The 24,781-nt window shown below is 54.9% G+C and overlaps 3 protein-coding genes across 11 annotated transcripts; 1 reads left to right on the top strand and 2 right to left on the bottom strand.

The window, feature by feature from the left end:
* Positions 1–1,971: 1,971 nt before the first annotated feature.
* On the bottom strand, positions 1,972–13,881 carry KCNK6 (potassium two pore domain channel subfamily K member 6). 2 transcript variants are annotated; one of them, XM_082367422.1, is made up of 3 exons: positions 13,320–13,881; positions 6,204–6,659; positions 1,972–6,038 (listed from the first exon to the last, which is right to left on the bottom strand). In XM_082367422.1, the coding sequence occupies exons 1-3, from the start codon at positions 13,819–13,821 to the stop codon at positions 5,815–5,817; spliced, it is 1,182 nt and encodes a 393-aa protein (XP_082223548.1). In that variant the 5' UTR covers positions 13,822–13,881; the 3' UTR covers positions 1,972–5,814. The 2 variants fall into 2 exon arrangements, with proteins under 2 accessions (XP_082223548.1, XP_082223549.1); XM_082367423.1 differs by having other exon boundaries at positions 6,204–6,596; positions 13,320–13,879.
* On the top strand, positions 13,453–23,711 carry YIF1B (Yip1 interacting factor homolog B, membrane trafficking protein). 8 transcript variants are annotated; one of them, XM_082367427.1, is made up of 10 exons: positions 13,453–13,590; positions 14,973–15,023; positions 20,192–20,430; positions 20,512–20,616; positions 20,745–20,823; positions 20,957–21,014; positions 21,201–21,323; positions 22,037–22,192; positions 22,276–22,369; positions 23,354–23,711. In XM_082367427.1, exons 3-10 carry the CDS (start codon positions 20,227–20,229, stop codon positions 23,507–23,509), a joined length of 975 nt encoding a protein of 324 aa, XP_082223553.1. In that variant the 5' UTR covers positions 13,453–13,590; positions 14,973–15,023; positions 20,192–20,226; the 3' UTR covers positions 23,510–23,711. The 8 variants fall into 8 exon arrangements, with proteins under 8 accessions (XP_082223553.1, XP_082223554.1, XP_082223551.1 ...); XM_082367428.1 differs by lacking the exon at positions 14,973–15,023 and having other exon boundaries at positions 13,459–13,590; XM_082367425.1 differs by lacking the exons at positions 13,453–13,590; positions 14,973–15,023 and adding an exon at positions 15,991–16,149.
* Positions 23,712–23,816: 105 nt separating this feature from the next.
* Positions 23,817–24,713, bottom strand: LOC309616641 (immortalization up-regulated protein). The gene is made up of 4 exons (XM_082367458.1): positions 24,557–24,713; positions 24,341–24,435; positions 24,129–24,215; positions 23,817–23,991 (listed from the first exon to the last, which is right to left on the bottom strand). Exons 1-4 carry the CDS (start codon positions 24,576–24,578, stop codon positions 23,854–23,856), a joined length of 342 nt encoding a protein of 113 aa, XP_082223584.1. The 5' UTR covers positions 24,579–24,713; the 3' UTR covers positions 23,817–23,853.
* Positions 24,714–24,781: the final 68 nt, after the last annotated feature.

Genomic DNA, 24,781 nt, shown 5'->3' with positions numbered 1-24,781 from the left:
CTACCTTGTCCGTCAGCACTTTCTTGATCCTCACCTTCCCCCTGAACCATGACACCTTTTCGCCCCCTTCCTTTTCACCACCCCTTTCCATTCCCTGGACAGCCTGGCTCTACGCTCCGCCTCTTCTAGCCCCGCCCCTATCCATCACCCCGCTTCTTCTCTTAGCCTCTCCCGGCTCCTCGCCCCGCCCTTTCTCCGCCCTTTCTCCGCCCCTCCTGTGCCCAGTCCCTGGACTCTCCTCCTTTTCCCCAACCTTTCCCCTCCTCGCCTCCCCCCTCCCCTCTCCTCCCCTTCTTAACCCCGCCCCCGCCCCACCCTTCCCTGCCAGGGATGACCCCAGGCACCTCCCTCTTCTCCCAGACCCTTGGTACCAGTCTCTAAGTTAGACCGGTCAACCGTCACTCTGCCGCTCCAGTCCCGCCCCTCTTGCCCGGTCTCAAAATGGCCGCCTACACTTCCACAACCGACTTCTGCCTTTCTCGAGGCACGCCTGCCGCGCCCGCCTGTCTCCATGGTAACGCGCACCACAACCAGCGCCTACGGCTTGGGGGGCGGAGGGAGGGCGGTTCTCAACACCCAGTAGCGCGGGGCCTGGCCGGCAGAGGGTGCTGGGGACGAAGTTTGCGATGGGAAGGCCTTCAAGGAGTTCCTATTGGTGGTTCTCGCCTACTTATCCTCCTACCCAATCAGACATTGACATCACAATTGTAGTGAAAAAAAATTTGGTCTCCATGTGGGACTTAATCTTACTGCGGCTTAACACCCTTCTCTGCAGAACAGGGACAAAGGCAGCCATCTCATAGAGCTGTTTTGGGAAGTCAATAAGATAGCACGTGAAGAATGCCTGGCACAAGTACGTATTCAATAAGTTAACAGTTTTCATTGGTATTCTGATGCCTAACAGTTAAGGACTCAGACCATGACTTTTTTTTTTTTTCCGGGGATCCTAGTTCCCCGACCAGGGATTGAACCTGGGCCCTCTGCAATGAGAGTGTGGAGTCCTAACCACTGGACGGCCAGGGAATTCCCCAGACCATGATTTTTTGATGAACGGCAAAGCTGATTTTACTCTAAACCCCAGTGGTTTTCAAACTTTAGCGTGCATTAGGCTCACCAAAAGAGCTTGTCAAAACAGGTTGTTGGGCTCCTCCCCCAGGGGTTTTGATTCAGTAAGTTTTGAGATGGGGCTGGAGAATTTGTATTTCCAGCAAGATTCCAGGTGATGCTGATACTAATGGTCTGGGGACAACACCCTGGGAACCTTCCATGACTCCCCAGGACCCCAGGGAAACACCCAAACTCAGTTGTTTTCCAGAGCCCTGCATAATCTCGTCCCTTTTGTCCTTCCTATCCCAGGCATCTCTTCTCTCCCTCTGTAGTCCAAAGCCTAGTCACACGGAGCGACTTGAATATCCTTCATCAGGCATACTCGCTCTTCTCCAGACTGTGCACATGCTGTAACACCCTCTGGAATGCTATTCCCTACTTTGTCACTGGCTGACCACTTTCCTCCTTTCAGGTCTTGTCTATGATATGTGAGCAGCCCCCATCCTTCCCCTGACCATGCTAGGCAATGTCTGTCTGGGAATGGGTCTTTGCTTCCCACTGCATCACAGGCTCCGTGAGGGTAGGGCCTAGGGCTTTCTCTGTCACTTGTTCCCAACTCTGTGCAACACAGCACATTATAGGTGTTCTACGTAAATGAAGAGCTGACAGGGGTCTGTGCTCCCCACCCCCCAGCCCATCCCCACAGACCAGGGAGGGTGACTTCATCTGAGGGAAGAAATCCAGCAGCTGTGTACCTGAGCCCTTCTAGACTCACAGAGGCAGAGAGACTGGGGTGTCCTCATGGCACCCCCCCCCCACTCAGGAATATAGCCCCACCAAGGGGAGGGCCTCTGTTACCTTGATGCACAAGGTACACCCTACAGCATCACTTATGCCAGCAAAAGACTGGCAGCCACCCACATGTCCGTTAATGAAACGTGGAAATAATTTATGGGATGTGGGTCCTAGAGGAGGCACCACAGACATAAAAAAGGATAGGAGACCTACTTGTGTGCCTCTGGAATGATCTCCGAATGACACTGGGTTGGTGAAAAAAGCAAGGTGCAGAAAAGAGAATATTAGAAAAGCATATAAAATCATACATGTATATATGAAACATATAATATGAAAAAGGTGCAGAAATGAGAATAACCATTAGCTGACATTTTATTGAGCACCAGACACTGTTCTAAGAGCTTGACAGTATTAAATTGCTTAATTCTCCAACAACTCCATGAGGTAGGTGCTGTTATCATACCATTTCACAGATTGGCAAACTCAGGCACAGGAAGGTGAAATCACTTGCCCAAAACCACAGAGCCTAGAAGTGACAGAGTTCAGATTTATACCCAGGGACTTTGCCTCCAGAGTCTGTGATTGTAACCACCTCACTGTACTAGGTACCACTTATGTAGAGTGAAAGAAAAAAATTAAAACACACATAATACACACACATGTATATTGCTGGTACATGCCTAGAAGGAGACCTGAGAAATCTGTCAACACAGCCCAAGTCCAGGAGAAAGACTTATTTTTCACTGTACAGTCTTTTCTACTTTTTCCATTTTTAAGCATGTGCTTTTTTTTTTTTTTTTATCTTAAACTGAGCAGGGCCTGATTTCTTTTTCTGGGGGAATTTGGAAGGAGAAGTGGTGAGGAGCAGAAACCAGATCACACAGGCACCTCCCCCAAGCAACTGCCTTCCACCCAGCTAGTGACTTCAGCAGCAGGGTCAACGACCATGCTGAGGAGCCAGGAAGGCTGGGAGGCTGAGAAACAGCTAGACAGCGGGTGTTTCTGAGCCTCCGTGGGACAAGGTGACCAACCAAAACCTTGTCCAAATCCCAGTTTTGCATTTCCTGTGTGACCTTGGGTAAGTTATTTAACCTCTCTGGGCCTCCTTTCCTCATCTGCAATATGGAGAATGTACCTGACTCGCAGAATTGTTGAGAGGGTTAAATAAATTCCTGTGTATCAAGGGCTTGGAACAATGCCTGGCACATAGTAAATCCTATGTAAGTTTTTCTGTCACTGTTATTAAAACAATTTTGTGTGACTTCTTAGCATCATTTGACAATGTTGCCTTCTCCCTCCTTCAAATTCTCTCATCTCTTACCAATACTCCCCACCCTCCTGGTTTTCCTACTCCTCTCTAGAACTCCTTTTCTGTCTCCTTTGTAAGCTCTTCTCTCTGGTAGGAGGGCATTGCTTGAAGGGTCACTGCTCACCATATGGGGCTGTTATGTTAATTAGAAAAAGAAGTCCCCTTTGGGCATATTCAGCCTTGAACTTCAGCCGCTATTTGTTTCCACCCTAACAGCCAGGCATCCCTTATGTAGGTCCCAACCTGCATAATTGTACATCACTGCCTTGGCTGATTAGTTTATTGATGTCTGCCCATTCTCCCAACTTTCTGCCTTTCTAATAGAAGCCCAGTTTTGTTCAAGTATTCACCAGCCTGCAAACTAAAACCTCAGCCCCAGCCTCAGACCTGGGTGGCAGGGGGAATCCTGAGGAATCCAAGCTAATCATGGTGATGCCATCACTCTGGCCAATGATTGGTTCAGGATGTGCATGTGAGCCAATTTTGGCCAATGAGATGGAAGAGGAAGGCTGCTGGGAGACACTGGGAAAAAGTTTCCATGTTTCCAAAAAGGCACCATGGGAAGAGATGCCCCCCCCACCGCCCCCCACCAACTTCCTGTACTAAAAATTAACATGTCTGATTGTGACGCCTGGACCTGTGGCAGCCACTCTGGGGCCATGAGGAGAGCCCACGTGGGAGCCAAGCCTTCAGCTGAGGGTAAAAGAGCAGAGAGAGAGGGAACCTGGGGCCACAAGACCCTCTTGGAGCTGTGGATTGTATCATGCCTGGAGCTGTCCCCAACTCTGGTGATGTACAATATACAACCATCTCATCGTTTCAGCCAGTGCCAGTCAGGATTTGGTTACTTGCAACCCAAATCTTTCCTTACTGATATAAATATATAAATACCCTAAGGCTGATTTCTCAAGGCTGGTCTTCTCTCTTCATTCCCACCCAGGGCTGTCATACCCACCTTCATGGCCTTGGTTTCCTCATCTGTCTCCAGCCTCAACCACCCACTGAGCCCTTGCCCTGAGGGTCCTGTAACCTCCTGATGCCTCCTCCTGTGTGTCCCGTTAGCCCTTCACAGCCACCATGTTCCAAACAAGCCTCAGCATCTCCCTTCAAATCTGTTCTTTCTCCCAGGCTCCCACCTCAGGGGCAGCTGAGCAACCTTGGACCTTTGTCTGGCCTTATCCCTCGCAAGTCTGTAAGGCTTATGGCCTGTCCACTTGACCTTCTGAGCATCCCTCGACTCGCCCCCTCCTCCCCTTCCCTTGGCCCTACCCAGTCCCATTGTCTCCTGCTTTGTTCCTGCCCCAGCCTCCCCTGGGCACCCAGCGTCAGTGTCCCCCTGCACACAGCAGCTAAAACCCAGACCTAACCATGGCCCTCTCCTGCTCAAAACCCTTCCATGGCTCTCTAGTGCCCTCAAGAAAGAAGCCAAGTTCCCAAGATGGTCCTTTAAGGATGCTTACGATATGCCCATGTCCACTGATAATATTATCATTATCTACCTCATATGTAAAGTACCCAGAACAGGGCCTGGCCAAAGAAAGCATCACAGAATAACATGGCAGGCTCGTGAATTCATCTTTTGAAGTAACTATTGTTATTGCCATTTTACTGATGAGGAAACCAAGAATCACAGAGGCAAAGTGACCACCCAAGGACACTGGCAGGACACAGCTGAGTTGGGATTTGAGCCCAAGCAGGCTGGCTTCAGAGCCCAGTGCACCTAATGTAATTAGTCCTTGGTAAACGGGAACAGCTGTTACAATGGTGTCTCACGAAGAGCAGTGCCTTAGCTTCCTGCCTGCCAGGCTGCTGAAGAAGATTCTATCACACAAGCCTACCCCAGGAGTCTCCGAATGTGTCTTGCTCCCTGGATACACTTGAGGAAAATGAGTCAGGTACACCTTCTTCCCCGGACTACTCCTCAGATTTCAGGTCTGAGTTCAGTTGCCCCTTCCTCCAGGAAGCCCTCCCTGACCTTCCAGGCTGGACTGGGTACATTCCCTGTGCTCCCTCCACCCCAGCCCTGACCACTCTGCCCACCCTCACCCTCACCCCCCCACTGAAGTCCTACCTGTTATGGACTGTCACTGTGTGGGGACAGGTCTGTCTACCTTACAGGATGGCAAGCCCCATGAGAGCAGGGCCCAGACCATCTGGAACACTACTATGTCCCTAGCACTGCCCAGCATGGGTTGGCACACAGGAGGGAGTTCTGAATGAGTGAATATACTCTTTCCACTTGACAGATGAGGAGATCAAGGCTCTGAGAGGGCCGGTCACTTGGCCAAAGTGGAGTGACTGATCTAGCACCTGAAATGAAGTCTGAGCCCAGAGCCTGGGAGAATCAGCAGGTGGTGAGTGGCAGATGGTGTGAGTAAAAGAATGAGAAACAAAGAGACGGGGAGAGGGAAAGACAGAGATGGTGAGAAAGCCAGGGAAGCACAGAGTGTGCAGGGAGGTGAGAGGAGGGGCAGGGGAAACAAGGCAATGCTGGTTCCTGGATCCGGGTGGTGCTCAGGCAGGTAAGACAAAGGACAGACGGATAGCGGAGGCAGGGCCTCGGGAACACTGGCATGTGCTTGTGGACGTGCTAGTCTGTCAGTCCAGTCCCTTGGGCCCCTCAGCCGCAGGCCAGGTCCGCAGCCTCGCGGCGCCTGCCCCAGCTACCTGGGGATGGAGGCGTAGTCAGTGTGCAAGCCGGCGGTGAATTGCTGGTGTGGCTCCGGCTGGGGGCCCAGAATGTCCACCCGATCGTCCCCATCCTCGTCGAAGCTGGCAGGGCAGGGATTGGGCAGCAGGATGAGCTCTGTGAGGCCATGAAGGTCAGACAGACGGCGGAAAGTCTGCAGCACGAGCACCATGGCGACCAGGCCCAGGAAGAGGTAGACTGCAGAGACGGCAGAGGGGCGACGGGTGGACTCAGACCTCCAGGTCATGGCCGTGGGGCTACAGGACCCCCCAGGATGGGGCTGTGACTTTCAACTCCCCCCGGGGTTGGGGCCAGGTCCCCCTCAGACCCGGCCCTTGCTCCCCGGCCAGCCACCCCACTCACCTGTGACCAGCACCTTGTAGAGGGCCCGGTAGGGCTGGCCGGGGGCCTCTCCAGGCACATAGTCACCCAGGCCAATGGTGGACAGAGAGATGAAGCAGAAGTAGAAGGCGTCCAGGAAGCTCCAGGCCTCCTCAAGGTGGGCAAAGACGGCGGCCGGCACCAGGAAGCAGATGGTCACCACGACCGCCAGCAGGGCCGCCAGGTGCCAGCGGGCCACCTGCGGGGGGTGGCAGCCCCAGCGCCGGCTCAGCCAGGACAGGGGCGCGTGGGTGAGCAGCGACAGGCGCTGGGCCGAGGCGGTCAGCAGCAGCATGGTGGCCGGCACGCCCAGGAGCGCAAAGGCAATGCAGAAGGCCTTGCCCCCGTCGGTCAGCGGCGTCGTGTACCCGTAGCCTGTGGGAGTGAGGGGGAGATCCTTCTGCCCACTCGGCATCCACTCCGGGGTCTGTGGCCACTCTAAACCAAGGACTAATTTCACTCTCGAACCCACCTCTCCTAGAGTCTCATCTCCAGTGATGGCACCTCCACCCTTCCTGCTGTTCAGGCCAAGAGCCTGGTGTCGTCCTCGACTCCCTTGTCACTCACACCCACTTTCTGTCTGTTGTCTCAACCTTCAGACAGATCCAAAACCCACCCACTCGCCCCACTGCACCCCACGGCTCCATCCTGGTCCTGTCTACCTGGCAGCCTCCTGCCTGGTCTCCCTTCTCCCCTCATGCAGCCAGAGGGACCCTGTGAACACGTGAGTCAGGTCATGTCCCTCCCCTGTTCAGAGTCCCCCTGTGGCTCCATCTCAGGTAAAAGGACAAAGTCCTTATGGTGACCCACGGGGCACCACACAATCCAGGGCAGCGCGCTCCCACCTCAGGGCCTTTGCACTGGCTGTTCTTTCCTGGTGGAACACTCTTCCCCCAGGTATCCACATGGCTTCCTTCCTCCCCTCCTTCAGGTCTGCTCAAATGTCACCTTCTCAGTGACACCCTCACCACTTTAAATTGTTACACCCTCCTACCCAACTCTTCTTTTTAGTTTGTTTTCATAGCACTGAACACCTTCTAGCATACTATATGGTTTATTTATTTGGTTACTGTCTGTCTCCCCACAGGGTGCCAGCTCCAGGAGGGCAGGAGCTTCTGTCTGTTTTGTTCACTACTGTAGCCCTGGTATCTGGCATAGAGTGGGCACTTGATCGATAGTCAAAATAATGAATAAAGGGTGCAGGCTTTACCTTGGCTCAAAGACTCAGTTTCCTCTACTCTAAAATGGGTGTGGGGGCTTCCCTGGTGGCGCAGTGGTTAAGAATCTGCCTGCCAATGCAGGGGACACGGGTTCGAGCCCTGGTCTGGGAAGATCCCACATGCCGCTGAGCGACTAAGCCCGTGAGCCACAACTACTGAGCCTGCGCTCCGCAACGGGAGAGGCCGCGACGGTGAGAGGCCCGCGCACCGCGATGAAGAGTGGCCCCCGCTCGCCACAACTGGAGAAAGCCCTTGCACAGAAACGAAGACCCAACACAGCCAAAAAAAAAAATAAATAAATATAAATTAATTAATTAAAATAAAAAATAAAAATAGATAAAAAAAATAAAATGGGTGTGACAAGCCCCACTGTGCTCCCGGAGACCGTGGGAACACAAGAAGGCCAGGGTGGGTGTGAGTTCCGCAAACAGAAACACGATAAAGGGGAATTCAGGTGTGGGTAAAACTGGATCACTTTGGCAATGTGTAATTTAAAATCTCTTTTGATTTCCCAAATAAAGCAAACCAAAGGGTCAGAGATATGACTGGAGTGGTAAGGGGTCTGGTTTATGTTGACAGTAAAATGTCTTGCCCAAAAGACTGCAGATTCTGCCCTGTGACCCGTAAGAAAGTGTGGAGGCATTGCACATATGAGCAGGCTTTCCCCTGAGCCCGTCTTCCGCACAAAAGGATCCCCTGGCTTTTATATACTCAAAGGAACTGAAAGCAGAGGCTTGAAGAGATACCTGTACACCCATGTTCACAGCAGCATTCTTCATAATAGCCAAAAGGTGGAAACAACCCTAGTGTCCATGAATGGATGAACGGATCAACAAAATGTAAATACAAACAATGGAATATTATTCAGCCTTTTGAAGGAAGGAAATTCTGACACATGCTGCAACATGGATGAAGCTTGAGGATATTATGCTAAGTGAAATAAGTCAGTCACAAAAAGACAAATCCTCTGTGATTTATATGCGGTACTTAGTGTAGTCAAAATCATAGAGACAGAAAGTAGAACGGGGACTTCCCTGGTGGCGCAGTGGTTGAGCCCTGGTCTGGGAAGATCCCACGTGCCGCGGAGCAACTAAGCCCGTGCGCCACAACTACAGAACCTGCGCTCCAGAGCCCCCGAGCCACAACTACTGAGCCCGCGTGCCACAACTACTGAAGCCCGCGTGCCTAGAGCCCGTGCTCCGCAACAAGAGAAGCCACAGCAATGAGAAGCCCGCGCACCACAACAGAGTAGCCCCTGCTCGCCACAACTAGAGAAAGCCCGTGCGCAGCAACGAAGACCCAACACAGCCAAAAAAAAAGAAAGAAAAAGAAGGTAGAACAATGGTTGCCAGTAGCTGAGGAGAGGGGCAAATGGGGAGTTATTATATAAGAGTATAGATTCAGTTTTGCGCGATAAGAAGAGTTCTGGAGATGGATGGTGGTGATAGTTGCACAACAATATGAATGTACCTAATACCACTGAACTGTACACTTAAAAATGGTTAAGATAGTAAATTTTATGTTATGTGTATTTTGTCACAATAAAAAAAAAAAAAACTAGGGAAAAATAAAGGATCCTCTAGTTCTTGCTGGACAGGTGGCCACCTGTAATAAAGACATTCCCTCCTCCAGTGCAGCTAGGTGTGGCTCTGGAATAATTTATGGCCAATGAGGTATATATGAAAGAAGGAAACAACTTCCAGGAAGTGTCCTTAGAGAAAGGGAGATGCCTATCTTCCTTCTTTCCTCCCTCCTCCTGCTGCCTGGAACACAGATATGAAGGCTGGAGGTGAGAAGCCATCTGGGACCATGAGATGAGCTTGGGAATGGAAACCGTGCCCAGGAGTTATGAAGGAACACGAAGGTCTCTGACCATGCAGCACCATTCTGGTCTTGGACTGACTCCCTTGAATGTGGGCAAGAAATAAACTTCCATCTTACTTAAGCAGCTGTTATTTGAGGTTTATCACTTATGGCTCCAAGCTTCATTAATACAAGGCTTTTGATAGAGAAACTCCAGCAGCCTAGCTGAAATGACAGGTTTGCAGATGACACGAAATCCTTATAAACAGAAAAATCATAAAGTTAGAATAGAATGGGGGCTGTGAGCCTCAACTTGCTACCTCCAAGAGCCAAGTCCAAATCGGTGCTTTGTTATTTGGTCCCTGCATCACCTTGGCCAAGTGACTTCTCCTCTCTGAGCCTCAGTTTCCTCAGAGTACTGCAAAATGGCCTCATAAACAATGCCTTCCTCAAATGCAGGTTGGGACAGGGTGTAGCACCTAGCATGGGCATAGAAAGAGTTAGCATGACTGTAATGCTCGCTCCCTCCCCCCATTCCCAGTTGCAGGTGAGCCCGACTCCTCCACCCCTGGCCTCAATCACAGCAAGGCTGCCTGGACCAGCTCCAGGCCCCAGGTCTTCCTCAGAAGACTAGGGCCTATGACAAGACCCCTCAGAAGACTAGGGCCTATGACAAGACCCCTCAGGAGACTAGGGCCTATGACAAGACCAGGGACGCTGTGGGAGAGGTCTCTCTGAATGACGTATGGTCTTCCATTTCTCCAGATACATTCAGGGCTCCCGGCTTCACCAGCAACAATAATAATAACTGAGGCTCTGTCAATCTCAGTTATTATTACCGGCACTTCACATGGACACAGACTCCCACCTTGACCAAATTTTAGTCAGGCTCCTCTGAGCCCTCTTCCTTTTTTTTTTTTTTGGCTGTGCCGCGCGGCATGTGGGATCTTAGTTCCCTGACCAGGGATCGAACCTGCGCCCCCTGCATTGGAAGTGCAGAGTCTAAACCACTGGACCACCAGGGAAGTCCTGAGCCCTCTTCTTGACTAAGCCCAGTTTTAGCAGGAATCCTCAGCTGGTTTAGGGAGAATCCCCCCACTCTTGATATCTGATCAAATTCCTCACCATCCACCACTGATATCGAAGTCCTTGGCCAGTCTTTAGCAAGAATCCTATTAAGCCAGTTTAGCAAGAATCCCCCTACCTTCCATGTCTCCTCTTAGTAATTTTCCATCCACTGACCCCTTCACTTTGCTCTCAGCTCTAAATCTCCAGCTGTCTTTGCTATATTCGGAATTGAGTTCAGTCTCTCTCCCCTGCTGCAATAACCTACCATTTTTAACGAATGTCAGAATAATTTTTTTTTTTTTTTACAATATACATACATCACCCTCCTTCATTCATGCAAGCCTAAGAGGTAGTGTGGTGTGTTGGTTAACAGCATGGGACTCTGAGGCCTGACAGCCTCAGTTCAAAACCGCACGCTACACTTCCTACCTGTGTGGCCTTGGGCAAGTTGTCCAACCTCTCTGGGCCTCAGTTTCTATTGCTAAAAAATAGAACCACTAATGGTACCTGCCTCACAAGGCTTATTGTACTGAGTGAGTTAAAGTCCGTATGTGGTTAAGTCCTCTACCAGGTATTGCTATTACTGTGAAGTAGGGAGTGTTATTATCCCCATTTTACAGATGAGATGAGGGAGGACACTGACGACTAGAGATCACCCAGACGGTGCCTGCCTTGAGCTTGGCTTCTTCACCTGTCTTGCCTGGGACAGCTTCTCAGAAGCCAGGATCTGGGAGGAGACAGAGGGAGAGTGAAGCCAGGGAGCAGGTCGGGCAGGCCCAGCCAGCAACTGGGAAGAGTCTGTGAGAAGCATCCAGCCCTGCTGCCGGGGCCTTGGTTTGCTGAGCCACACAACAATGACAGGCACAAAAGGCAAAGGCTGCCTGCTACTGCCGGCAGGGAAGGGGAGTTAGGGGTCTGGGCTAGCCGGGCCCCAGCCACCTCCCCTATCCAAATCCTAGCAAAGAGGCAAAGAGGAAGTTTGGGGGCTGGGGAGGGGCTGTGGGAGGACCAGCAGAGCTTGACAACAAAGGGATTTTCCAGGTCTGAGGGGCCCCGAGGTGAGGGATTTCCCGGGTAGGGCTGGGAGGGGGTGTCAGTCCCACCTGAGGCTGTAGGGGTCCAGAGAAGGGGATCTGTGGGGTCCAGTCAGTAATCTGAAATCAGAGGCCAGTGTCCTGGTTTGAAAAGAATCCTGGTTTGGGGCTGGGGTCCTGAGTCCAGAGGAAGAAGGGGGACAGGCACCAGTGGGGGTGTTTTCTGGATCACAAATGGGATTGGGAGGGGAATCCTCAGGCAGAGGGGGCTTCTGAGCCCAAGGATGCCTGAGGGGACATGATGGGGGTAGACAATGCTATGGGGATGATGGGAGGGGGGTGTGTGTCTCAGGTCCTGGCTGAGAGTGTCAAGGGTGGAAAGTGGTAATGGTCTTGAGTGGACAGTGGCGGGGGGTGGGGATCTGGGGTACAGAGAGCCTGGAGTGTCCTTGATGGAGGGAGAACTTCAGGTCCAAAGCAGACTACAGCAGGGTTGGGGTGGAGAGAAAGGTCCCAGCTGTGGGTCTGGAGGAGACTGAAGGGGTCCCAGGTCCCCAGGAGGTTCCCTTTCTTGGGAAATTCAGGTTGGGCAGGGCTCTCGGGGGAGGGGTAGCAGGTGCAGAGAGCCGACTCCCTGGGCTGGCATCCTGGGGAGGGGGGCGATTCTGCTCTCGGGGGCAGCGTGTGTGGAGGGCGCTGGGGTCCCAGGTGGTTCTGGGGTTCTTACGAGGGGTGTCAGGGTCCAGAGAGCGGTGAGAGTCTCAGCTAGGGGTCTTCAGGTTCAAAGAGGTCTGCAAAGAATTTCCTGGTGGTCCAGTGGTTAGGACTCCGCACTTCCACTGCAGGGGGCATGGGTTTGTGTTCAGGGAACTAAGATCCCGCATGCCTTGCGATGGCCAACATAAATAAACAAAGGGGTCCCCATGGGGAGTCCCTGGCTTGGAAAACAGTAGGGGTTTTTGCTGGTGCCGTTTTGGGACTGGAGGCGTGGGAGTCCTGGCTAGGGGGCTTCTGGTTCGAAAGTCAGCGGCCCTTCCTGGAAGGTGCTCTAGTTCTCTCACACACTTCCATAGCTGGGGGCTGCTGAATTGGAAGTCCCACGTTCAGAGGGAACAGGGGTGTCCCTATTGGGAGGAAAACCCTGCATTGAGGGCTCCTCAATACAAAGATGTTAAGATGGAATGGGATATGTGAAGAGGGGCCCTGTGTCTGGAGTCAGGGGTACCTGCAGGGGAGTATGAGGGTCGGGGTGGTCCTTGGTCAGGAGGAGGGCAGGGCCCCTTGCTGGGGAGTGGTCTAGGTCCAGAGGGGTAGAAGTCTGAGATAGGGGCCCCAGGTTCTGGCTGAGGGGTGTCTACTGGCAGTAAGGTCTTTAGGGACAGCACCTGGAGAGGGTCTGGAGATTCAGGGTCCTCACTGGGGCACCAGGGTCAGGAGGAGATTGGGGTAAGGCTTCCCAAGGGGCAACCCAGAAGGACGTATCTGGAGAACCAGGAGACAGTGTTGGAGGGGATGGTGGTCTGAGCCAGAGACAGCTGGCTCAGCATGGCTGAGGTCCCAGTCCAGATGGGGCAAGGGTCTCAGGCAGAGGGTCCGGGGTTCTCGCAGGAGGTCTCTGAGGGTAGTTCTAGGCCCAGAGGGGACTGGACAGACCCGGGCCTCCAAGGGAGTTAAGGCAGAGGAATGAGGTCCCAGATGCTCGCCGTAAGGTACTCTGAGGGTGGCTCTGGTCCCCGAGGGAACTGGTGGATTTCCTACTGGGAGGAAAGGCATGGATGGGGGCTCCCCAAGGTGGAGGAGCCCATGAGTGTGGGTCCCAGGTCCTCGTTGGGGGGTTTTGAGGGGATCCTGGGCTCAGAGTAGATCGGGAATGATCCGCCGGGATCAGGGTATTTCGTGGCGGCTCCTGGGTCCCTAGGGAAGCGGGGGCGAGGGGGGTCCCGGGTCGGGGGCTCGGGGCGGCGCTCACGTACCCACGGTAGTGACCAGCGTGCTGGCGAAGAAGAGCGCCGAGGCGAAGTCCCAGGCGGGGTCCGAGGCGTTGGCTGACCCCGAGGCGTTGGCAAGCGCTGCGCGCCCCAGCCGTCCGGCCGCCAGCATCCGCTCCACGAAGGCGTCCAGGGCGGGGGCAGCCACACACGGGCTGCGCTGCAGCAGCTGCTGGCGCAGAGTCTGCAGCTCAGCTCGGAGGCGGTCTTCGTGCGGTCGCTCCAGCCGCGCCACCAGTAGCGCGCCCAGCACCAGGTAAGCGATGTACGCCGCCAGGGCGCCCGCCAGGAGCGCTCCCCGCTGCATGGCGCAGCCGGCCGGCCCGCCAAGCTCCCGGCCGCCCCGCTGACGTGGCCCCTGACTCCCGACCGCCAGGCGCCCAGCTTCAGTTCCGGGAGTGCTTGACGTGCGGCCCCCAGCGCCCCAAAGAGGAAGAAGAGGAAAAAGGGGAGGGGCGGGGGTGGAGGAAACTGAGGCACGCCCCATCGCCAGGTGTGAGGACCGAGAGGGAGGAGCCCGGCGCTCCCGGACCCAGGAGACCGGAGGGATGCTTGGGTTAGGGGTATTCTTCCTTTCCTCCCCCTTCCTTCCTTTGCTTCCTTCCCGGAGCCGCGGCTCCCTACGCCAGAGAGAATCCTAAGTCTCTTTTCGGCTCGCGGACCGAGGAGTCGCTCCCCGACTCCTTAGGGCCATTGCTCAAGGCTGCGAATGTTGTGCGCCGCACCGGGGCGCGTGGCTGAGGGGACAAGGGGACAAACTGAAATCCAGCCCTCGCTCCACGCGCCAGGTCGTGCGTTCTGGAGTGGGGCTGCGTCCACCTGGAGAGAACCCCTGTCTAACTCACAAAGGGGGACACCACAGGGCCAGGTGTCACCTGTGCCCTCACAGAGTGAGGATCCTTAGCTATTCACCAAATCTTTGCTCAGCCCTCACTTTGTGCCCAGCGCTTTGCTGGGTGATGCTGGGGACACGCAGTGTCCAAGACAGTCCCTGGGCCCTGCCCTCGGGTGGGGGGCTCCCCGCACTTCAACAGAGTGACAGCCCAGAGGGTCAGGGCTGTGATAAGGGAAGCACAGGCAGAGTGACAGGGGCTGGGATGGTGAAGCCTAGAGGACTGTGCAGCCAGGAGTCATAACTGAGAGACCAGAACAGTCTTCAAGGTCCCCAGAAAAGACAGTGTCTCAGAGGAGGAAAGGGAAAGCCACAGTGACACGGTCAGTTGCTGACATCCTTCCGGAGAGCTATCACTCCCCAGAAGTCATTTCTACCATTATCTTTGCCTGAGATAACTGGAGGAGACTGAGGGACAGAAAAGGGGAGGCTGAGGGGGAGACAGCGTTAGATAAAGGGGGAGACGGAGGGCAGAGACAGGAGAGACTAAGGTAGCTTAATGTTCAGGGCTCCTCACTTGCAGGTGTGCCTGTGTGTGCTCACTTGCTGGGGGTTATAATGTTTTTTGGCAAACCAGGGAAACCAGGTTGCAACACAGGAGCATTTTTATGACTTTTTGGGAAAATGTCTAAAGATGTTGTTAAAGAGAAAACCACAGACCCCAAATGGCGTCACTAGTGCTAAAGCCCATGATACCAAACCTAGATTTTAACATCTGACCTAACTGCAATTTTGTCCTTCCCCAGGAAGGTAATCTTAATCGGCCAGTCTGGAATTTCCTGGTCAGCACCAGCGAGGTAATCTGTCATGTGGGACCTCACCATTTCTACACTCCCCACGCCCCCACCCCTACCCCCCTACCCCCGCAAAGGAAGAAGAGGTATTCTATAAGATAGATTCTCACCCTCCCCCCAAAAGAAGGTGACCTGGCCTGAAATAATTCTTTCTTTTCTCTTGCTAATAACTTCCTTGCCTCCTTCTATAAAAAAACCTCCATTTTGTACAACTCCTTCAAGCTCCGTTCTATTTACTAGATGGGATGTTGCCGGATTCATAAATTTTTGAATAAATCCCATAGGTCTTCAAATTTACTCGGTTTAGTAAAGCAACTATACTCCAATAAAAAATTAATTTAAGAAATTTTACTCGGTTTAGTTTGGGGTTTTTTTGTTTGTTTTGTTTGTGGGGTTTTTTTTTTGGTTTTTTTGGCCGCATCACGCTGGCATGTGGGATCTTAGTTCCCCAACCAGGGATGGAACCCACGCCCCCTGCAGTGGAAGCGCGGAGGCTTAACCACTGGACCGCCAAGGAAGTCCCTAATTTTGTTTTTTAACAATACGTCTTGAGGAAAGACACCTGGTTCTTCCTACCTAACTTGTTGGATATCCTTTTCTCCCTCTAAATAATCACTTTAATACCTAAAGTCTGCCAAAACTGTATAAGCGCTAGAGCCCGCACAACTCCGCTTAGCCCCTGGGGAACACTAACGGGTCTCTCCTCTCCTGCTCCACACCCTTCTCTCGCTCCCCAGTGTTCTCAAGAGCCAAATTGAGCGTTTGTCTATAGAGAACTCCATTTCCCATCGCCCTCTTCGCTCGACACCTACATTTCCCATCATGCACGACACCGCCTACTCCTTCGATTGTTCCGGGCTCCGCCCTCCTTGCCCTGCAGGCCTCACTTTCGCCTAACGTCACCGGCCTCCAGTCCTCCCCTCTTACCCGCCAGCTTGTCTGGGCCTCCGTGTGGGGGCGTGGCGTCTGCGCGATCGTGACGCCCATTGGCTGTCGTGTGGCCGGTGAGGCGTGGCTACGGGAGCCGGGCGGGCACATTTCGAACCGTGGCTGGGGCTGCGGTGGTGGCGGCGGCGGCAGGGAAAAATGCACCCGGCAGGCTTGGCGGCGGCGGGGACGCCCCGGCAGCGTAAGTGGCGTACGTGGCCGACCGAGGAGATAGGGAGGGCGGGGCGTGGCGGGGCCGCCTCGGCGGTTGGGGAGGTCGCCGCAGGTCGGAGGTCACGAGGTCAGGGATCTGGAGCTACGAGGTGTGCACAGCGCAGGGATGCCAGGTCCGGGTAGGGGGCGCATTGGACTCGATTCTTCTTTTCTTTAGGAAATTCATTTAGAAGAAAACAAGTTTGAGCAGGATATTGTGTGATGTGCAGAAAAACGCGACTTTCATTCATTTTCAGTTAGCCGTCTGTCCTCTCCCCACCCTTCCGTGGCCTTGGGCTGTTGCCCACGCACCTTAGGACGGTGTTCATAGCCCTGCGTGATCGCAGACGGCCGTGTTTACCCCTCATTTAAGATTTGAACCTGTGTTTATTGTGCTGTTAATCCCCTTTTCCCATGTCTGTGAATTTGTATCTCTCTTTAAATTCCTCTTCATCTTCGGGAGTGTGCGTGTGTCTCATTTATTCATTCAGCGTATCTTACTTCAGCTCCCTTGTGCCAGGCCCTGTGCTGCAATTTGGGTACCCAGTAGTAACCAGCAACTTGGCAACTTACAGCTCAGAGTTTAGTGGGAAGACAGACACTAAACTTGGAAGCAAACTAGGCAGCAGGATAATTTCGGGAGTGATTAGGACTGTAAAGAGAACAAGCCGGAAACTGACTAGGGGTTGAGGAGGCCTTAAGACATGATGCATGCATTCCTCCCTCAACCTTTGTAAGATGCCTGACTGGCCCTGTGGTAGGCGATGCTGGGGATACAGCCGTGCCCATCAGTCCTGGTTCCTGTCTTCATGGAGCTTACCAGTACAGAGCAGAAGACAGCGACAGTCTAGCTTGATGGAGCTGTGATAAGAGAAGAGCAGGCAGAGGGGTCAGGGCTGGGATGGGGGAAGCACAGTCAGACTGGTTATGGCTGGGATGAAGGTGTTGTGTTAGCCCAGATTAGGAAACATGACCCAGCCCAGCCGTGTCAGTGAAGCTTCCTGGAAGAGGTAACATTGCATGATGAGGAATTAGCCCGGGGAAGGGGATTTATGGTGTGTGGGAAAGGCGTGGGAGGCCTGTGCTGAGTAAGCAAGTAGACAAATGAATATAGATTCAGAAATTGTGACAAGTACTTGGAAGAGAAAAAAGAACCACTGGATATTATGAGAAAGAACAGTGTGGGGCTAGTGCTTTATATTGAGGAGTAAGGAAGGTCTCTCTGAGAAGGAGTCTTTTGAGCTGAGGCCTGAGTGCTGTATTGGCAGGTGTTAATTGTGGGAAGGTGTTCCAAGGTGATAGCACTGTATGTTCAAAAGCCTGAGGGGGCGAGGAGCTTGGCAGGGTCAGGGCCCGAGAGGAGGAGGCCCTTGTGACTGGTGGAGTGAGTCCCAGGAGAGGTAGCAAACCAGGGTGGTTGGCAGGGCTGGGTCATGCAGGGCCTCCTAGGCATTTGGATTTTATTCTCAGCACAGTGGGCACCGATCTTAGGCAGAGGGCATGAAATATTCTCTTTTACATTTAAAAAGATCATTCTGGCTGCTGACTGGAAAGGAAGTTGTTGGGGCTAAGAATGAACAGGGCAAGCTGGTAGGAGGACATTTAATTCAGGTGCAAGATGACAGAGTCTGAAAAGGGAGGGTAACATTGAGACCAAGTAGGTGAGAACTGATGTCAGAGGTAAAGGCCCTGGGGCCTTGGCAGGAAGTGGTGGCTAGAGACAGCCCAGGGCACAGGGTGGGTGGCTGCGAAAGCCATGGGTGTGGTGAGATTGCCCTAGGTGAGAGACAGAAGACAAGGGTAAGGGTGGAAAATTGGGGCACACAATTCAGGGAGCTGGAGAGAAATCATTGACTGAGAGGGACCGATCAGAACATCAGCTCCATGAAGGCAGGAGTTTTTCCCTTTTGGTTCACTGCTGTATCCACCTCGCGCACAGCAGAGCCTAACCCACAGAGGTGCTCAGTCGATGTTTGTGGGGCTCCGACAGGAAAGAGAAAGAGGTAGTACAGTGTCTCAGAAGCCAAGAGAGCAGAGAGTTGGAGGTTGGCATTTGGAGCAAGGGCCTCAGTGCTGCCGAGGAGCTTGAGTCTGAGGAGAGTGGAATAACAGCCTTGGCCTGGTAGTGCAGAGGCATTTAGGGGACCGGTGAGAGCAGAACCCCAAATGCCAAGGGCTGAGGGGGCGACAAAGAGGGAGGAAGTGCTTACACTAAAGCTTTCAGGAAGCCAGCCCTTTGGCCAGAAGTGGGAGAGGGAAAAGAGAAGTGGTGCTTGGGGACAAGTGGGCCGGGGCCAGTGCTGCTTGCTCTGGGATAGAGGACTACCTGGGTCTGTTTTCAGGCTACAAATAATGAAGAGGAAGAGTCGAGGGGCTAGTTATTAATAATAGGTGACGGGATGGACCACTTTTTTATGGGCCAGGCCAGGGGCTGAGGAGTTTATGTCACTTTGCCCTGGAGTGTTGACACCATCCTGCAGAGGAGAAAATTGAGGTGCAGAGAAAGTCATGACATGGATTATGTGATTCCTCTCCCGCATCCCATTGTAATCCTACCACCCTGTTCCCACTGTGGCACCTGGCACAGAGGAAGAGCTCCGTAAATGTTTGCTGCGGTGGCATGGCTTATTGGTCAGGGTGCTGGAGCCCGAGTGCTGGGTTCAAATCTGCCCTCTCCATATTCCCCATCTCAGTAGGCAGCACTCCCATCCACTCGATCACTCAGACCAGAATCTGGGAAGAAGTGTGGATTCCTTCATCTTCCTTACGCTACCGCAGCCAAGCACACCTCCAGCAATCCTGCCTCTCCTACCTCCAAAATTCGCCAGAAGCAGCCCCTCCCCTCCCCACCCCACCCCTGCCTGCCCCATCCTGCTCTCCCACCTGGACCACCTCAGCAGCTTCCTTCCCCCCTCCCCTCCCCTCCTCTCCCCTCATCTTGTCCCCGCCTTCCCAGTCTGTTCCCCACATGAAGCGGAGGGATCTTTTGAAAACTTGAAACCTGGCTCTGCTTCACACCATCTGTATGACTCTGGGCAAGGGCCTGAGCCTCTTTGGGGCTCACGGTTCCCATCTGTAAAATGGGATGATAGTCTCACCAACACAAAATGGATTGTTGTGAGGATTAAGTGAGTTAATACATAGTGTCTAGAACACGGCCTGGTGTGTGGTTTAAGTGCTCAGCTGGGGTTTAATTATTACAATATTTAACAGGGTGACCTGGGCTGGAATCCTGCTCTGTCACTCCCTTAATTTGGCCCTTTGCACAAGTCATTTAGACTGTCTGAGCCTCGGTTTCCACATCTGTAAAATGGGCATGGCCATTTATTCATTCATCAGGTTTTTATCAAGCACCTACTCTAACCCTGTTCTAGGGGCTGGGGCTTCAGCCACAAACAAGACAAAGCTCCTCACCTTGGTGGGGGGGGGCTCACATTTGAGTGGGGGAGACAGACAGTGAATAAAATAAACAGCTAGTATGTCAGCTGGTGCTGAGTTCTGTGGATATAAATGAAGTGGGGAAGAGGGATGAGGGGGTGGCACCAAGGGAGATGCAGTTGTAGACAGGATGGCTGGGGAAGGCCCCACGGAGCCAAGACCTCAAGGAGAGGAGGGAGCCCTGAGGATGTCTGGGGCAAGAGCATTCAGGCAGAGGAACCGCCAGTGAAGAGGCCCTGAGGTGGGAATGTGCCTGGTGCGTTCACTGAGTACTGAGGCCGGTGTGGCTGGAGCTGGATGAGTAAGAGGGAACGTGAAGGGAGAAGGTCTGTCTAGAGACCTTGTTTGTAAGAGTCTTAGCACAGGATTCTGTGCACAGTCAACCCCAGTACATAGTAGCCGTCATTGTCGTCCTCATCATCATCATTGTGATTTGGATGGATGGATGGATGGATGGATGGATGGCAGGCAGAGGCCGCCCAGACCTGACTAGACAACCCATCTGACAGCAAAACCAGTGCCCCCCTGCGGCAGAAGTGGGAGGGAGAGCTCCTGCAAAATGAATGAGGCTCCCCACCCTTCTCCCCCTGCAGCCTCGAAGCGGAGGGTACCTGTGTCCCAGCCAGGCATGGCTGACCCCCACCAGCTTTTCGATGACACGAGTTCGGCCCAGAGCCGAGGCTACGGGGCCCAGCGGGCGCCTGGCAGCCTGGGCTACCCTACAGCCTCCGCCTCGCCCCAGGCGGCCTTCCTGGGTGATCCTGTGTCCAACATGGCCATGGCCTACGGGAGCAGCCTCGCCGCGCAGGGCAAGGAGCTGGTGGATAAGAACGTGAGTGGGCCGGGCTGGTGGGGGTGGGGGCAGGTAGGGGCCTCGGGGCCAGGGCTTCAGGTTGGCGCTCTGCCTCCCCAGATCGACCGCTTCATCCCCGTCACCAAGCTCAAGTATTACTTCGCCGTGGACACCATGTATGTGAGCAAAAAGCTGGGTCTGCTCTTCTTCCCCTACCTGCACCAGGTGAGCATCTGAGCGGGGTAGCAGCCTCTAGGCAGGGGTGGGTCAGGCTGGGGCGGGTGAGAGAGGGCCTGTAGGCGGGCCAGGAGCCCAGCTCTGCGTCCTGCCTGCTCCCTCCGCTCTCCTCACAGGACTGGGAGGTGCAGTACCAGCAGGACACACCAGTGGCCCCGCGCTTTGACGTCAACGCGCCTGACCTCTACATTCCAGGTTCACCCTACCCACCACGGCCCGGTGCCCTCCTCCCTCTGGGTGGGCCTGTCTCGGGCAGAGGTTTAGGTGCCTGGAGGCCCTGGATGGTCCTTCTTCTTCTGACTAGTGTCTGTGTGTCTCCCTCTCATAGCCATGGCATTCATCACCTACGTCTTGGTGGCTGGCCTGGCGCTGGGGACCCAGGATAGGTAAGAGAGGCCTGGAGTAGGCAGAGTGGTGTGGGGTTTGGGGGAGCTGAGGGGGCAGTCAGGAAGGTCTCTTGGCTTCCCTGCCTCAGAAGAGCCCCACCGTGTTCCCAGTTAGCCCAAGACAGAGCCCGCAGGGTCACCCGCAGGGTCACCCTTGCCCCTTTCCTCTTTCCCACCCGTGCGCAGCCCATCACCACACCCTGTGCTGGATGACACTAAACCCATCCTCCCCCGGCCTCTCCTAACCAGCTGCCCGGCCCCCACACACCCCCTGCACCCCGGCTCCAGCAGGAAGGTCTTGGCTGAGAGGTGAGCCTGGCCATGTCCCCCCCTGCTCAGAAGCTGTCCCTAGCTCCCCTGTCCCCAGACCAAGCCCCAGCTCCTTAGCCTGGCACTGCCTGCCCCTCTCCCTCACTCTGCTGCGCCACTCTGGTCCTCTTTCTGTTTCTCCAGAGGACCTGGGTTGCCTCCCCAGGGCCTTTGCACATCAGTTCCCTTTGCTGGGGAGTGTGTTCCTCCCCTGCATCACCTGCTGAGCACTATTCACTCATGATGTCTCCACTGCGACGTTACTTCCTCAGGGAAGCCTTGCCACCCTCCAGCCTGCGTCAGGCCCCCACCTCTCACTCATAGACCCCTGTCCATTTCCTTTGCGGCATGGAACACAGTTGTCATTAGAGTCAATTAATTGTTGAGGCACTGGGGATATGGCAGAGACTAAGGTCCTTCTTCCCCAATCAGCTCCTTACTCCTTCAAGCCTTAGCTCAAGTGTCTGATACCCACCTCCCAACGGGGTCACACACCTCCCCTGCCCTGTGCTTCCCCCATCCCAGCCCTGACCTTTCTGGGCTGTCACTGGGAATGGGATTTCCAGGACAGGGCTCAGATCCATCTTGGTCCCTGCCGGGTCTCCAGCATGCCCCGCGCCCCCCCCCCCCCCACCCATACAGGCTGTCCCCAGGCAGATGCTTAGGGAGGGTCTGAGCCAGCTAACTGAATGACAGAGCTTGGGTGCTGACAGGTTCTCCCCAGACCTCCTGGGGCTGCAGGCGAGCTCGGCGTTGGCCTGGCTGACACTGGAGGTGCTCGCCATCCTGCTCAGCCTCTACCTTGTCACTGTCAACACAGACCTCACCACTATTGACCTGGTGGCCTTCTTGGGCTACAAATATGTTGGGTGAGTACCCCCTCCACCTTCCCATTGCCAGCCCCCAGCCCTGGGGCTTCTTCCTCAGACCAGCCTTCCCCTCTCCCCCACAGGATGATTGGCGGGGTCCTCATGGGCCTGCTCTTTGGAAAGATTGGCTACTACCTCGTGCTGGGCTGGTGCTGTGTGTCCATCTTTGTGTTCATGGTGAGCTGGGGCTCAGGGAAGGAGGGGACTCAGGGCACAGGCCTCCTGGGCAGAGTTGGGGGTCCCTGGAGGCATCCAAGCAGGGGATGTCAGGTGGGGAGTTTAGACCAGAGGCCCCACGCTGGTGAACTGAGGAGCCCTGGAGTGGCTGCCCTAGCCTGAGGGTCTGGAGAGCTTCCTGGAAGAGGGGGTGTCCAAGCGGGGTCCTGAAGGAAGAGGAGGCGCCAGCCAGGCTACTAGAGTGGGCTCTCACCCTCACTCCACTCTCCTTGCATGATGGGCTTTCCTACCAGAATTTCCTTTAGGATGAAAAGAGTTCAGTATCCTCAGAGTAGCTTCTCTGAGAGTTCATCCAGCTGGAGTGGAGGTGCTGGTTAAGAGCACTGGGATCCACCAGGCCTGGGTTTGAACCCAGGCTTCGCTCGATCCTGGGCAGGTCACTTCCTCTCTTTAAACCTGCTTCGCCTTTTGTAAAATGGGGATGATGCTAATTGCACGTCAGGGTACTGGGAGGATTCAGTGTGCGGAGCAGAGGGCAAAAACTAGTGGCTGGTGGGCCAGATCTGCCCAGATAAACTTCGACTTAGATGTCATTATTTAAAATTCTGGTGGGGGAGGGGGTGGGGGGAAAAGTTAAGAAGAAAAAGAAGGCATTTCTGGCTTGTGTTGAAAAATTGTCAAGGGTCAACACAAGCTGGTGGCGGCCAAAGGGCCAAGCCTGGCCATCCCCTCAGGTGGAGTATTCACAGTGAAGTTCCTCACCTCACTCACTTACGAGGCCTCGCCTAGCGTTTGAGTTTGGAACCCTCACATTTTCTCCCAAGGCCTGGGAGGAGGAGCAGGTCCTCCGCGTGTGTTAGGAGGTTTGGGAGAAACCAAGGCTCCTCAAGAGCAGAGACTTGAGCGCAGCTGCCCTGTGGAGGGGTGGGGAAACTGGAGTCTGGAAGGAGGCCGGGCTCAAGAGTGAACCCCTCCCCCGCCCAGATCCGGACGCTGCGGCTGAAGATCCTGGCCGAGGCGGCGGCCGAGGGCATCCCGGTGCGTGGGGCGCGGAACCAGCTGCGCATGTACCTGACCATGGCCGTGGCGGCGGCGCAGCCCCTGCTCATGTACTGGCTCACCTTCCACCTGGTGCGGTGAGGGCGGCCCTGCGACGCCTCCAGCTGCTGCTTCCGGTGGCCACCGCTCATCTCCCGGCCACCTGCCGGCCACAGGGTCCGCCCCGCCGCCCGAGTCCCTCCCTCCCCATCCTCGCCGAGGTGCTGAGATCTCCAGCTGCACAGGCCGCCCCCCAGCAGTGCGGCCACTGTTCCAGAAACAATAAACCGTAATGGGCACGGCGTGGGCAGCCTCTCCTTGGCGCGCGGTGCCCAGCAGGGGGCAGGCCCGGTCCGGGAAGGGGGATGGGGATGGGGAAGGGCGGGGCGGGGACAAAAGGCAACCTGGAGACCGAGAGAAGGTTTAATGAGCCCCGACCAGGCCCGTTAGTGGGAAGCCTCCTTCTTCTTCCCCTCCTTCTTCTTGCCCTCCTTCTTCTCCTCCTTCTTCTTCTCCTTTTTCACCTTGGGCTTCTTGACCTTGCCCGGGGCGCTTTTGTGCTGCTCGGAGCCGGCAGCGCCGGGCTGTGAGGCGGGGGGCGGGGTGGAGGAGGGAGAGGAGAGAGAGGGTTCGCCTGTGAGACGTCGGCCCGAACTCCTGGCTGGGACTCCGCCCTCACCTGGGGCGCCGGGCACCCGCTAGAGAGGGGTAAGCCTCTTACCTTCGCCTCATTTTCTGAGTCGCTGGAGCTGCAGCTGGAATCTGAGAAGGTTCCGTGCTCGTGGCCGTGGCCGTGGCCGTGGTGATGCTAGTCGGAGGCATGGCAGTGAGGCAGGGGACCCCTTTCCCAGCTCCCATCCCCCCATGTCGGAGGCCCCAGACCTACCGGGGCCCTGGGGTCAGAAACACCCTCCTAAGAATGAAGTGACTTACCTTCAGGTTATCAGCTCCCTGAACTTTGGCGGGGGCGTGCTTGGGGTCTCCCACCTGGCCTGCCTCCTGGGGCTTCTTGGAGGTGGACTTCAGGGCTGCAGAGAGAAGAGAAATTGGGTGCGTTGGTGCAAGCGCAGGGGATGCCCCGTTGGAGGCAGTCCCTGGGTTTGAGTCTGGCCCCCTGCCCCTCAAGCTCCCCACTCCCCAGGAGCGCACCTGCCGACAGGTCGACCTCCATGGTGGTGAGAGAAGGTACGTCTGCAGGGCCAGAGGCAGGGGACGGGCCTTGGGGAGAGGCAGTGGGCCGGCCCCGGAAGTTCTGAGGAGCCCCACCCGAGACCTTTGTTCAGAGTCCTTAGCCCTGACTCACGGCCCCTCCCCAGCACCGCCCAACTGGTCCTCTGGGAAATGGGGAGGGTGGACAGTTAACTTATGTCTCCC

This window comes from Balaenoptera borealis, assembly GCF_965194805.1.
Source record: "Balaenoptera borealis genome assembly, chromosome: 19".
NCBI classification, from domain to species: domain Eukaryota; kingdom Metazoa; phylum Chordata; class Mammalia; order Artiodactyla; family Balaenopteridae; genus Balaenoptera; species Balaenoptera borealis.
The sequence above is the reverse complement of the archived record's forward strand: the minus strand, read 5'-3'. Positions and strand labels throughout refer to the sequence as shown.